The sequence below is a fragment of the Mastomys coucha genome, unplaced genomic scaffold (genome assembly GCF_008632895.1).
Source record: "Mastomys coucha isolate ucsf_1 unplaced genomic scaffold, UCSF_Mcou_1 pScaffold4, whole genome shotgun sequence".
NCBI lineage: Eukaryota > Metazoa > Chordata > Mammalia > Rodentia > Muridae > Mastomys > Mastomys coucha.
The window spans coordinates 57,339,953-57,353,134 of NW_022196910.1; the positions used below are offsets into that span (position 1 = coordinate 57,339,953).

A 13,182-nucleotide genomic window follows, 5' to 3' on the forward strand; every position below is an offset into this window, starting at 1 on the left:
TTGGACAAATTTTCTTCTATGATTTTGTAGCTGGTAATCTTCTTTTATTCCTATTACTCTTGTTTGGTCTTTTTATAGTGTCTCATATTTCCTGGGTGTTTTATATCATGAGCTTTTTTGATTTAGCATTTCTTTGACTGATGTGTCAATTTCTTCTATTGTATCTTCTATGCCTGAGATTCTGTCTTCCATCTCTTATAGTCTGTAGGTTATACTTGTGTCTATAGTTCTTGTTCTCTTCCCTAAGTTTTCCATTTCCAGGATTCCCTCAGTTCATGGGTTTTCTTTTTTTAATTGTATATCTCCATTTTTCGGTGCTGAACACTTTTATTCATTTCCTTCACCTATTTGGTTGTGTTTTCCTGTATTTCTTTAAGAGATATATTCATTTTCTCTTTAAAGACCTCTGTCATCTTTATAAGATTGGATTTAAGGACATCTTTTTGTGCTTAAGCTGTGTTAGGGTATGAAGAGGGTTGGCTTAGTGTATGGCTGGGTTCTGATTGTGCCATATTGCCCTGAGTCTTCTTGATTATTTTCTCATGCTGTCTTTTAGCATAAGATTGTCTCCAGTGTTAACTGGACTGCCTGATGCAAGCAGGACTGACTCCTCCTGAGGCAGAGCTGTTGGCCTGGCACAGTGCTTGGGTTATTTTTAGTGCCATCGGTCTTTCTTGTTCACAACATACAACTCATTCATTTTCTTGTAAGATCATTTTTTCCCAGTCTCTTTGCTCTTGACTCTCATTGCAAATGTCTAAAAGCCAGCTATAAGCATGCCACACACTAACTAATAAGCTTTCTTAAACTTCCTCTACTAAACGAATTACCTTGTAATGTTTAATTTTATCCTCTTATAAAAGTCCTAGGACACACATAAGATGTAGAGACATTATTTGCAAGAAGATAACAATGTAACATATAATCTTTATAACAAATTTCATTATAGTACTGATTTTCTACCTTAAACCCCTTGAGTAGCCTTTAGTATTTTAAGCATCTCAACATATCTTGACATCCTACGAGAATCACTCATTAATTCTCATATAATTTTAGTCTTTATCTCTCATCTCTAAATTGTCCCAAATTTTACCCATAAACCAGAACTGTCAGCAGTTTGGAGACAAAGACACACAGTTCTATATAGCCATCTTCTTTAACCTGAGAATTTTCCTTAAATGCTTTGGGACCTTTCAGATGAAATCCTGATTTGTGGCCTCAATGCTGAAAAAAAAAAAAAAAAAAAAAAACCTTTCAGAATCTGCTAGCATCATAAAGTAGAATTGGAAATGTTATTAAAGGTATTTAAACATAGGCATACTCAAGACGGTAAAAAAGGAGAAACCCTCCAGAAGAAAGTAAAAAAATTCATGCTGGGCAGTATGTGGTCTCAAGAGAAGACTTGGGGAAAGTAATAGGTACTCAAGGGTGGGTATAGCATTCTGTAAAACAGTAAGTCAATCTTACCATCAGCCACATACTTGATTGATGATGTCTAGATTTCAACTCAAAAGAGTTCTAAGAAATACCCAAATGCTCTTGCTAAGGATGAGGTACAAAATAACTCAGGAGATGCCTTGGATACCTTCAAATATGATAAATAAAACCAGATGCCACTTAGATTGCTCATGATATTTATCACATTTCCTTTCCTTATAATAAATGAAATTCCTAGCAAACTGTTGGCTCATGACTAGGAAGGGACAAAGTCTTAAACACTTGGTAATTGTGCTGGAATTCTTGATCGTATGCTGTCAAAAGCTTCACTATGTATCCAGAGTAAGAGGTTTCTTTATCCCTTATGTTCTTGAGATTGGATTGTTCTTATAGTTCTATCCTACCTCAGTTCCAAAATTCTAAGAATCAAACAGGGAGCTGCACTCACAGCAACAATTCTAAATCTCTGGTGCCAGTTCTCAACTTGCTTTGGTTTTGTGAATAAATATCAAACAAAATTTACTTAAAGTAATCAACATTTAATTTAGTTCATGGTCACCTCTTTCATGCACTTGGTCATAATGTCATAGTGGCAGGACCGTATGGCAGAGAATTTTTTTCAATTCATGATGGACAGGAAGTAGAGATATATAGAAATGTACTAGACATAGATACCTTCAAGGACCTGTCCTAAGGTATGGGGGGAAGGTATTGTCTCATTAGTTTCCCAAACTGCCTCCCAAAATAGAAACACAAGGTGGATACCATGGCTTGAATACATAGGTGTATAGAAGGTGTTTCAAATCATAACATTATTATAATGTAAGTGATATAGATACTTTTGATAATATCTTACTACTTTTTATTGATGTAAATGGGGTCTTTCTGTATAAAAACAAAACCATATTCTCATTAGTTAATGATATTTTAAGAATGGATTATCTTCCTATGCTAATGATGAGAAGCATTATTAATAATGGACAAAATTAGTAAATACCATTTTTAAGAGGTAAAGAGCAAAGCAAAGATGGCATATCCATATAGTGGGACTATTAAATAAATTTTAGGAATATAATGCATAGATAAATTTGAAATATATATTGACTGAATAAAAGGAGGAAAGATTAAGCTGATGTATACTAATTGGAATTGGTTACATTTAAATAAAATTTTAGAAGACCTAGTTTTACATAGAAAAAACTTAAACATCACTGGTTATCAGATTTTTGATAGAGTGTTTTAACAAGTGTGAATTATGAGCCATGCATTTATTTTCTAGAATAACTTCAACACAACCTGTTCAGCAAAAAGTAGTAACATCTATCTAACTAATTTCTTTCTGATTCATGTACCCAGGTTCTGGCCAATGAGAACAATTTCTGCATAAATGTATTTCTCAATTCATCATTTTGGAAAGAGGCCCAGACTATAGTAGTAAATGATTATGAAAAGATATTTTTAAATTTAAGAGTATATCATAATTCCTTCAGGCAACTTCATCCTAACTGCAAACTCATAGCATTCTGGTGGCATAAGACTGGAAATAAAAGATCTTCTACTTGGTCTTGTCCCTCTCAGTTCAGAGCACACTGCTGGGAAGTGAAGTCTAGAGAGGCACAGGGGAAAATTTCCTGAACAGAACACAAATAGGTTATGCTCTAAGATGAAGAATTGACAAATGGGACCTCAAAAAGTTGCAAAGCTTCTGTAAGGCAAAAGACACTGTTGGACAAAACAGCAACCAACAAATTTGGGAAAAGATTTTTACCAGTCCTATATCTGATAGAGGGCTAATATCCAATATATACAAAGAACTCAAAAAGTTAGACTCCAGAGAACTAAATAACCTTATTAAAAAATGGGGTGCAGAGCTAAACAAAGAATTCTCAATTGATGAACACCGAATGGCTGAGAAGCACCTAAATAAATGTTCAACATCCTTAGTCATCAGGGAAATGCAAATCAAACACCCCTGAGATTCCACCTCACACCAGTCAGAATGGCTAGAATAAAAAACTCAGGTGACAGCAGATGCTGGAGAGATTGTGGAGAAAGAGGAACACTCCTTCATTGCTGGTGGGATTTCAAGCTGGTACAAACACTCTGGAAATCAGTTTGGTGGTTCCTCTGGAAATTGGACATAATTCTACCAGAGGACCCAGCTATACCACTCCTGGGCATATACCCAGAAGATGCTCCAACATGTAATAAGAACACATGCTCCACCACATTCATAGCAGCCTTATTTATAATAGCCAGAAACTGGAAACAACCCAGATGTTCCTCAACAGAGGAATGGATACAGAAATTGTGGTACATCTTCACAATAGAGTACTACTCAGCTATTAAAAACAATGAATTTATGAAATTCTTAGGGAAATGGATGAATCTGGAGAATATCATCCTGAGTGAGGTGACCCAATCACAAAAGAGCACACATGGTATGTACTCTCTGATAAGTGGATATTAGCCCAGAAGATTAGAATACACAAAGTACAATCCACAAACCACAAGAAACTCAAGAAGAAGGAAGACCAAAATGTGGATACTTCATTCCCTCTTAAAAGGGGGAACAAAATTCCCATGGAAGGAGTTGCAGAGACTAACTGTGGAGCAGAGACAGAAGGAAGGCCAATCCAGCCTAATGTAACTGTCTCCTGAGAGGCTCTGACAGTACCTGAGTAACACAGAGAGGCTCACAGCCATCTATTGGACTGATTACAGGGTCCCCAATGAAGGAGCTAGAGAAAGGACCCAAGGAGCTAAAGGGTTTGCAGCCCCTTAGGACGAACAACAATATGAACTAACTAGTACCCTCAGAGCTCCCAGGCACTAAACCATCAACCAAAGAGTACACATGGTGGGACTGATTGTTCTGGCAGCATGTGTACAGTAGAGGATGGCCAAGTTGGTCATCAATGGGTGGAGAGGCCCTTGGCCCTGTGAAGGTTCTGTGCCCCAGGGTAGGGGAATGCCAGGGCCAGTAAGCAGGAGAGGGTGGGGTGGAGCAGTAAGCAGGAGAGGGTGGGGTGGAGCAGTAAGTAGGGGGAGGGGGAGGGAACAGGGATTTGTGCTTGTCATTTTTTGTTTTATGCTTTTTTGGGGTTTTTTGGTTTTTTGTTTTTTGTTTGGAGGGGAAACTGGGAAAGGTGATATAGTATGACATGTAAATAAAGAAAGTATCTAATAAAAACAAAACAAAAAAACAAAAACAAAAAAATAAAAATATACATAGAATAAAAAAAATTGGTCACAAGGGTGGAGCCTCAGGAGTGTCTCACAGAAACATGTTAGGAACCATGGACGTTTGCTCTCCTCCACACGAACTCACTCTTTATCCTGTTTTTAGTCATGATTTAAAAAGTAAAGCTTCCTTATCTTTGACCTTGCAAAATTCAGAAAATTTAACTAAAGTAAAATTATTTTCTTTAGTTATACTCTGCCTTTGGAATTTATCACATACATCTTTTATCATATAATCATGTTGTCAATATCTCCACTAAAAGAAAGACAAAATCATGAATATTCAGATAGAGAAACTGAAAACAGACAGAACAGACAAAAAATGGACATTAATGGATTTCAAGTTAAATAAAATTCTATAAAAATAAATTTTTCCTCCTTTAACTGAACATTGCATATAAGAATCCTGTGTGAAGAACCTGTAACTGAGAGGGGGTTAAAGTTATAGCTTCATGAACCCTTTGGATTGGTAAAATTAAAGGTAAAGAATATCTTTGCCTTAAAGGCATGGAAAGAAATTTACATTTTTGTCTTTAGAACTCTCTTGAGACTTTTGGAGAATCTCAGAGGATTTTAGCTTGTAGTGAGCTGCATTATACATTTCAGCTCACTACAAGCTAAAATCCTCTGAGAGGAGGAAATCCTCAGTTGAGAAAATTGCTCCATAAGATCGAGCTATGAGCGAGCCTACTGAGTACTTTCTTAATTAGTGAGAGATTCCCATTATAGATAGTACCACACTGGGCTGGTGGTCCTCCGTTCTGTAAGAAAGCAGGTTATGGTGGTTTGAAGATGCTTGGCCCAGAGGAAGTGGCATTAATAGGAGGTGTAGCCTTGTTGTAATAGGTGTGTTCTTGTTGGAGGAAGTGTTTGGTCATGATGTTTGAGCACCATAGTAACCCTGATTAAAACAAGAAATGTACTTCTCATGAACACCTAAATGGTTTCAAGAGTTTACTTTTAACTGACTGATGGACACCAAAGGCCTCACCAACCATTCCAGTTCCTTCCAGGTTACACATTTCTCCATTCATTTTTTTTTTCAAGCAAATCACCTCTCAATATCTTTGCCAGCTTATTTTTAGTCAGAGAAAAGGACTGCATATGACACATAATTTATTGTCTAAATATATTGATTAAATTAACTGTATTATAAACCTTATTAAAGGCATATAACTGAATTGGGAGCCCTAAGATATACCAATGAGCATGAATGTTGTGAGAAGCTATCTAAACCTAACACAGACACATGAATAATTAGGTTAATTTAGGAACTTCACTAATAACTGCTTTCTTAAATGTTATAGCAGACACTGCTTAAAGTAATCTCCATTCAAGTCCCTAGAGATAGTTTAGTTTCCTAAAGTACATTTTGTTTTTTTAAATACAGATTATCTGGATAACATGAAAAGTGTTGTTTCCTTGGGAAATGTTATGAAGATCAAATTCTCATGAGAATTTTCATCATCTTTTTAGGTTTTGCCTTAGGAAGTATAAGCATAAAAATTCCCTAAGATTATGCTTAGTTCATTTTTGTATGAATGGCAGTGAGAGTAATACATAGAAAATGATTCAATGCATGGACCTCATCGCTGCAGTAAAGAGAGGACTTAACACAAAATACTGCCTGAAAAACATTTGCTAATGAAATCATCAACAAGATTGTCTTAATAGGTGAGGAAAACAAACCACATATTGTGGTTTCAAGTCAGACACATTCAGAGTGGAGTACAGTGTCTATGTTCATATCAGCAACTTGGTAAAAACATTCAGTATGAAGAGTCAGGTCCAAGTATGTCAGTGACTGTATCTGTGGCCTCTTTATGGTATTTGAGTATTTGTATTTCAGATAAATATTTATATCTTTTAGATTTTTTTCATTTTTTTTCAAGACAGGGTTTCTCTACATAGCCCTAGCTGTCGTGGAACTCACTCTGTAGGCCAGGCTGTCCTCAAACTCAGAAATCCACTTGCCTCTGCCTCCCAAATGCTGAGATTAAAGGCGTGCGACACAACTGCCTGGCAGAATTTTTTAACATACTTATTTGGGATTCTAAAACTGACATTTTAGATTTTAAAATTATTTTCTGCTAGGCATATTTAATGTATTTTTGAAAAATTTTCCATTAAAACATTGACGTTTTAATCACCTTTAAATTTTAGTTAAAAGAAAATAAGATGATTAAGACTTTTTACTGTATTGATAATTTGGAACTAAATTCGTTTTTTGTTCTAAATTAACCTGATATTCATAATGGATGAGACAATTCTTTAAAAGTTCAGTAATAGATTTAACGTGAATGTAAATTCTATCTTTTATCAGAGTATTTTATGGAATTGTTGGTATGTCTGATTGAAGTTGGATAAATAAATGATCTTATGTAATTTTTTCTGTGGTTTAGATATATGGATTCCTATATTTTTAAACACTGTGGTAGTTTGTGTAGACAAGGTAAACTTGTAAGAAATACATTCATGACTCTCTGAATATGAGGAGAGTCATGAATGTATCTCTTACAAGTTTACCTTGTAATAATGTCCAATAAAAGTGGTTCTCCTTATTGCTTCTAAGTAGATTGTGGGTTTACCCTGCTCTTTGCTTCAGTTCTCCTATCTGATTTTGTCCCATTTCTGTTTCTCATTCTAATACCTGTCACAGAATCCAAATGTTTCCTGTAAATATTTTTTGATATTATCTTAAATTTACTTTGTACTTGGATACCTTATTTTAGTTATTTGTGACCTCTATTAGTAATAATATATACATTAGAGGTTGTTTCTAATTAGCATAATATCCTTAAGGCAAATAGAATTATCAGAAGATATCATGCCCTTAATTAAAACGAAAGCATCTATGTGCTGATGATAGATATCCAAGGTGAGAAGTTTTCCAAGAGATATTATTTTTCACACTAGATCTCAGTTTACAAAGTGCATAAATTTAAGCATTTTTGCTTATTAATAGTGCCATTTTGAAGATAGAGCTAGCTATGCCTACTTGTTAATATCATTATTTATTGTTCCAGCTCTTGCTTTTCCTTTCCTTTCCTTTCCTTTTCTTTCTGTTCCTTTCCTCTGTTCTCTCTATAATCCTCTGTCTCTTGTCAAGTCCAGGGTCTCCTTTACTAGCCAAATACTTTGGCAAATTATCATTAACTGAATGTTAGCTTGAGGTTTCAATATTTTGTGAGGGGAAAATTGCCAACTATAATTTGAGTCATGTTATTTGATAATACACTATTTTATTAATTTACCAAATAATGCTCTTCTTTTGTAGGTCATGCATTTATGATGTCAATCTATTCATAAGATAACTCAGAAAATGTAAGCATTAGAATTACAAAAGGAAAAAATTTAAATTTAAAAATTTACAATTGCTTTAATTATTAATTTATATTTATTTAACCTTGAAAAAGTGTTCTTCAAGCTCATTTTCCCTTCACTAAAACTCCTATGCCTCAGACTTGTAAGCAGCTGCAGTACTCCTACCTCATACAAGTCTATAAAAATGTATGTACATGTTTCTCCTTTCTCTTGTATCTTGTATCTACAGATTCATTTTTCTTGGTACTTGAAGCAAAGGAACCACAATGGAAACCAGCTGTAGTGTGATAAACCTTTAATCCCTGCACGAAAATGCAGAGGCAGGCAGGTTCTTGTGCATTTGATGACACATAGTAAGTTTCATGACACTCAGAGCTACATAGTAAGACTTTTACTCCAACATAAATCAATTAATTAATAGTAAATAATAAATGAATAAATAAAGAAATAAAATATCTTACTTCATACCTTGATAATGTAATACTCTTCCTACTGAGTTGGTATTGAAAGACAAGGTCAACACAATACAAGGTAACAACAGAAATCAAAACAATAGACATAGAAATAGAAAGTATATAAAAAAATTACTCCAATGATTCACTTTCAATTTTGAAATTGGACGCTGTTGTGAATATCAGACATTTAAACAGTTAAATGAGGTAAATAACCTGGGATGTTCTCTTTCTCTCTCTGTCTCTCTCCTACCTCCCCCCACCTCTTTCTCAATATAGACCACTATGCTTCAAATGAATAAGGTTACTGGATTTGTTTGAAAACATATAATACTGTATCCAATTATACTTCTTTAAGTGAAAATGAAATATGGCATGTCATCCTAATTCTGTTGTATTCTCAAGAAACAAAACAGCATTTCTTGACCCCAGCATCTTTAATTTCCTGGTAATTTAGTCACATAAAAGAGATAAACAGATAAAATCATAATATAGGTTATTCTAGAGGAATATTAAAAATTAATATTCTAATTTCTGTCAGCTACCTCTAAGCTATAAAGTACTATATTTTCTTAATATAGCCCTCCTTAGAGATGCTGCTCTATCTGAAAACTGGCTTTTACAATGTTTATAGTATTTCAACATGACCTATTACTAGTACAGCTCTGTAGTGATAACCTCTTCCCCACCTCCTCTCTCTTCCATTAGACCTTATGAAGAACCATACCACGGTGACAGTTTTCATCCTAGCAGGTTTGACTGATGACCCGCAGTGGAAAGTTGTGTTATTCATCTTCCTACTTCTTACTTATCTGCTCAGCATCACTGGCAATCTGACCATCATCACACTCACACTGGTGGATACTCACCTGAAGACACCCATGTATTTTTTCCTTCAGAATTTTTCCTTCTTAGAGATTTCCTACACTACTACATGCATACCCAAATTGCTTGTTACTATGGCAACAGGGGACAAAACCATTTCTTACAACAATTGTGCCGCTCAGGTGTTCTTTGCTTTCCTTCTTGGAGCATCAGAATTTTACTTGCTTGCAGCTATGTCCTATGATAGATATGTAGCCATCTGCAAGCCCCTGCACTATATGACCATCATGAACAATAAAGTCTGTGTGCAACTGGTCCTCAGTTGTTGGCTTGCTAGCTTTTTAATCATCTTTCCACCACTCTTGTTAGGCTTGAATCTTGACTTCTGTGCTTCCAACATTGTTGATCATTTCTACTGTGACACCACTCCACTTCTTCAGATTTCTTGCACAGACACACAGCTCCTGGAGACAATGGCATTTGTCTCAGCTTTGGTGACACTCTTAGTCACACTGGTAATGGTGATCATATCCTACACCTTCATTGCTATGACGATTCTAAAAATCCCTTCAACCAGCCAGAGGAAGAAGGCTTTCTCTACATGCTCTTCTCACATGATTGTGATATCACTCTCATATGGGAGCTGCATCTTCATGTATGTTAAACCATCAGTCAAGCAGAGAGTATCTGTTTCCAAGGGAATTTCTGTGCTCAATACCTCAGTGGCTCCACTTCTGAATCCTTTTATCTACACCTTGAGGAATCAGCAAGTGAAAAAGGCATTCATTAATACAGTACACAGAATTGCATCTTTCTCAAATAAATGAGTGTACTATTTCAGTATATGAAGGAAATGAAGAAAGGAGATTTAAATAACATCAATTATTCCTAAGATAAATCTGGTTCAATTTGTTTTTGTTGTTGTTGTTCATTTTTACATCTCCAAGAAAATAGAAGACTCTTTTATGTGTCTGGGAGACATGGAATTAATCAAACATAACTTTATACTTGCTAGGCCAGCATACTACTAATGCGTTATGATTCCAGTTTATATAAGCTAATATTTTTAAATCCAAATATTTTTCCTAAAACTCATGTTGTCTTTCAAAGATAACTAAGAGAAACTGATCTTATTTTTCCAATGTCTCTTTTGTCTTTTAAAGTATCTAGTTATGACTTAGAGACTGGCTCAATAGTAGATGGATTCCCTACACAAAAGGCCTGGTTTTGATACCCAATTCCAACAATTAAAAAAAATGAGCTGGGCGGTGGTGGTGCATGCTTTTAGTCCCAGCACTTGGGAGACAGAGGCAGGCAGATTTCTGAGTTCGAGGCCAGCCTGGTCTACAGAGTGAGTTCCAGGACAGCCAGGACTACACAGAGAAACCCTGTCTCAAAAAAAAAATATGAATTTAAATTCCAGTCTGTAGCTGCCTGTAGCCACACACGAATGGGTCTTCTGAAATGGGAGTTAGAGCCTGTGAAAAATTAAGGGAACCGGAATGCGGGAAGGGGTTAAAAAAATGAGACCGCGGCAGGGTGTGCTTTCAGTCCTCCATCATTATTGAACTCTCTTTGTTACAAGCTGGTAGGTAGAGAAAAACCCCTCCCCTAGTCTGTCAGCAACTCATGGCCCAATCAGCATCTTCATCTTCAGTCTCTGGAGGCGGGACTTCTGGTGTAACAGGAACTTGGAGAGAGGCGGGGCTATTTGCAGGAGCTTAGAGAAAGACTATTTGTGACTATTTGTGGCAAGGCAAGTTCTGAAAGAACCAGCTCTTAGCTGGAGGAGGTTCACACCAGTCAGTCAAGACTATAAAATATTGTTTTATTTTATAATATATTTAATGCATTGTTTTGCTGAAATATTATAATTTTACTCTGTATTTGTGATCATTTATAAGCAAATTAAAATATCACTTAATGTGAATTTTTATTGATTTCCTTTTGATTTATAAGTGTGTTTTGTTTGAAGAAAGTAAAAACTAGCAATGTGGCATAACAGGAAAAGGCTCTTTTTCTAATTCTTACTCCCTGGGCTTCATCCCTGGAATCACAAGTTAGAAAGACAAAACAGCTCCTCCTCCGTGTTTTCCTTGGCTTTCTATCATAGGTGCTCCTATGTCTCCCATACACACATAGAACAGCTCCTCCTCCGTGTTTTCCTTGGCTTTCTATCATAGGTGCTCCTATGTCTCCCATACACACATAGACGCATAAACAAAATAAAGATTTTGAATTTATATTTTATTTAAAAGAAAACTATAAAAGAGTTACTCATAATTGTGTTTTTTCATCTGAATATTGTTAAATATTCAACTTTGAATACATATAGATAGTCATCTTTAAATATTATATATTTGTAATGATAGTTATAATATTTTATGGAAAATATTTATTTTTAAGACTGCAGGTACATTTATAATTTACAAATAGTTCTAGCCACATCTACAAGAAAATTTGTTAGGCTTAGTGTTTAATTTTGAAAATGGGTAGCACAATGTGTGAATAAAACAAATATTTTGATGAGTCTGTAATGTTTTAGCTAGTGAAAGGTTATTTGTGATTATCTTATGTTGTTTGAACTGATAAGAGATGATTTGAGAATGGTTACAATATTTTTAAACTGCCATCTATGCAGGAATGGTTCAATATATGAAAATCCATCAATATAATCCAACACATAAAAAAATAAAAAAACCACACACACACACAAATCATTTCATTAGAGGGTGAAAGGCCTTTGACATAATCCAACACTCTTTCATGTTAAAAGTCTTGGAGAGATCATGGATACAAGGTCCATACCTAAATATAATAAAGGTAATATACAGCAAGCCAATAGTCAATATCAAATTAAATGAAGAGAAACTTAAAGCAATTGAACTAAAATCAGGGATAAAAAAAGGCTGCCCACTATCTCTGCATTTACTGAAGAGAATTCTTGAAGTTCTAGCTAGAGCTATACAACTAAAGGAAAGAAAGAAGACAAAGTATCACTATTCACAGATGATGTAATAGTATAAATAAGTGATCCCAAAAATTCTACCATATAATTCCTGCAGCTGATAACCACTTTCAGCAAAGTAGCTGAACATATATTAACTCAAAAATAAATAAATAAATAAATAAATAAATAAATAAATAAGCAGTCCTCCTTTATTCAAACAACAAATGGGCAAAGAAAGAAATTAGGGAAACAACATCTTTCACAACAACCATAGATATTATAAAATATCTTGGTGTAACTCTAACGAAAGTGGTAAGAGACCTGTATGACAAGAACTTCATGTCTCTGAAGAAAGAAACTGAAAATAATACCAGAACATGGAAAGATTTTTCCATGCTCATGGGTTAGTAGAATTAACATAATAAAAATGTCCACCATTTCAAAAGCAATCTACAAATTCAATGCAATTACCATCAAAATTACATCACAATTCATCATAGACTTTGAAAGAGCAATGCTCTACTTCATATGGAAAAACAAACAAAATAAAAAAGTACAAGATATTCATGCTATAATCAACAGTCCCAAAGAAACCAAAAATCAAGAGTGGCCCAAGGGAAGATAATTGAATCTTTCTCAGAATGGGAAACAAAATAAATATCAGAGGTAGATGGAAGGAGGGAATTGGATGGTAGAGGAGATGGGGAGGGGAGTAGGGGAGGGAATGGAGATCATATGTAGGAAGTACAGGGGAGAGAGAAGGGAGCTCAGTGGTGGGGGCATGGGGACAGTCTCTAAGATGTGCCAAAGACCTAGGATGCGGGGAGGTTCCAGAGGGTCTATGGGGGTGACTCCAGCTGAGACTCCTAGCAGTGGGGATATGGATCCTGAAGTGGTCATATCCTGTAGCCAAGCAGTACCCCCAGTAGAGGGATAAGGACAGTAACCCAT

The 13,182-nt window shown here is 35.3% G+C and overlaps 1 protein-coding gene and 1 long non-coding RNA gene across 2 annotated transcripts in view; one reads left to right on the top strand and one right to left on the bottom strand.

The window, feature by feature from the left end:
* The window catches only part of LOC116075772, a 12,005-nt gene extending 10,219 nt beyond the window's left edge, over positions 1–1,786 (bottom strand). The window contains exons 1-2 of the long non-coding RNA XR_004112714.1: positions 1,468–1,786; positions 1,162–1,224 (exon numbers count right to left, since the gene is read on the bottom strand). This is a non-coding gene — a long non-coding RNA (uncharacterized LOC116075772). The remainder of the gene's footprint in view (positions 1–1,161; positions 1,225–1,467) is intronic.
* A 7,374-nt stretch (positions 1,787–9,160) lies between these two features.
* On the top strand, positions 9,161–10,204 carry LOC116075808 (olfactory receptor 6C74-like). The gene has a single exon (XM_031349200.1). The coding sequence runs from the start codon at positions 9,170–9,172 to the stop codon at positions 10,106–10,108; it is 939 nt and encodes a 312-aa protein (XP_031205060.1). The 5' UTR covers positions 9,161–9,169; the 3' UTR covers positions 10,109–10,204.
* Positions 10,205–13,182: the final 2,978 nt, after the last annotated feature.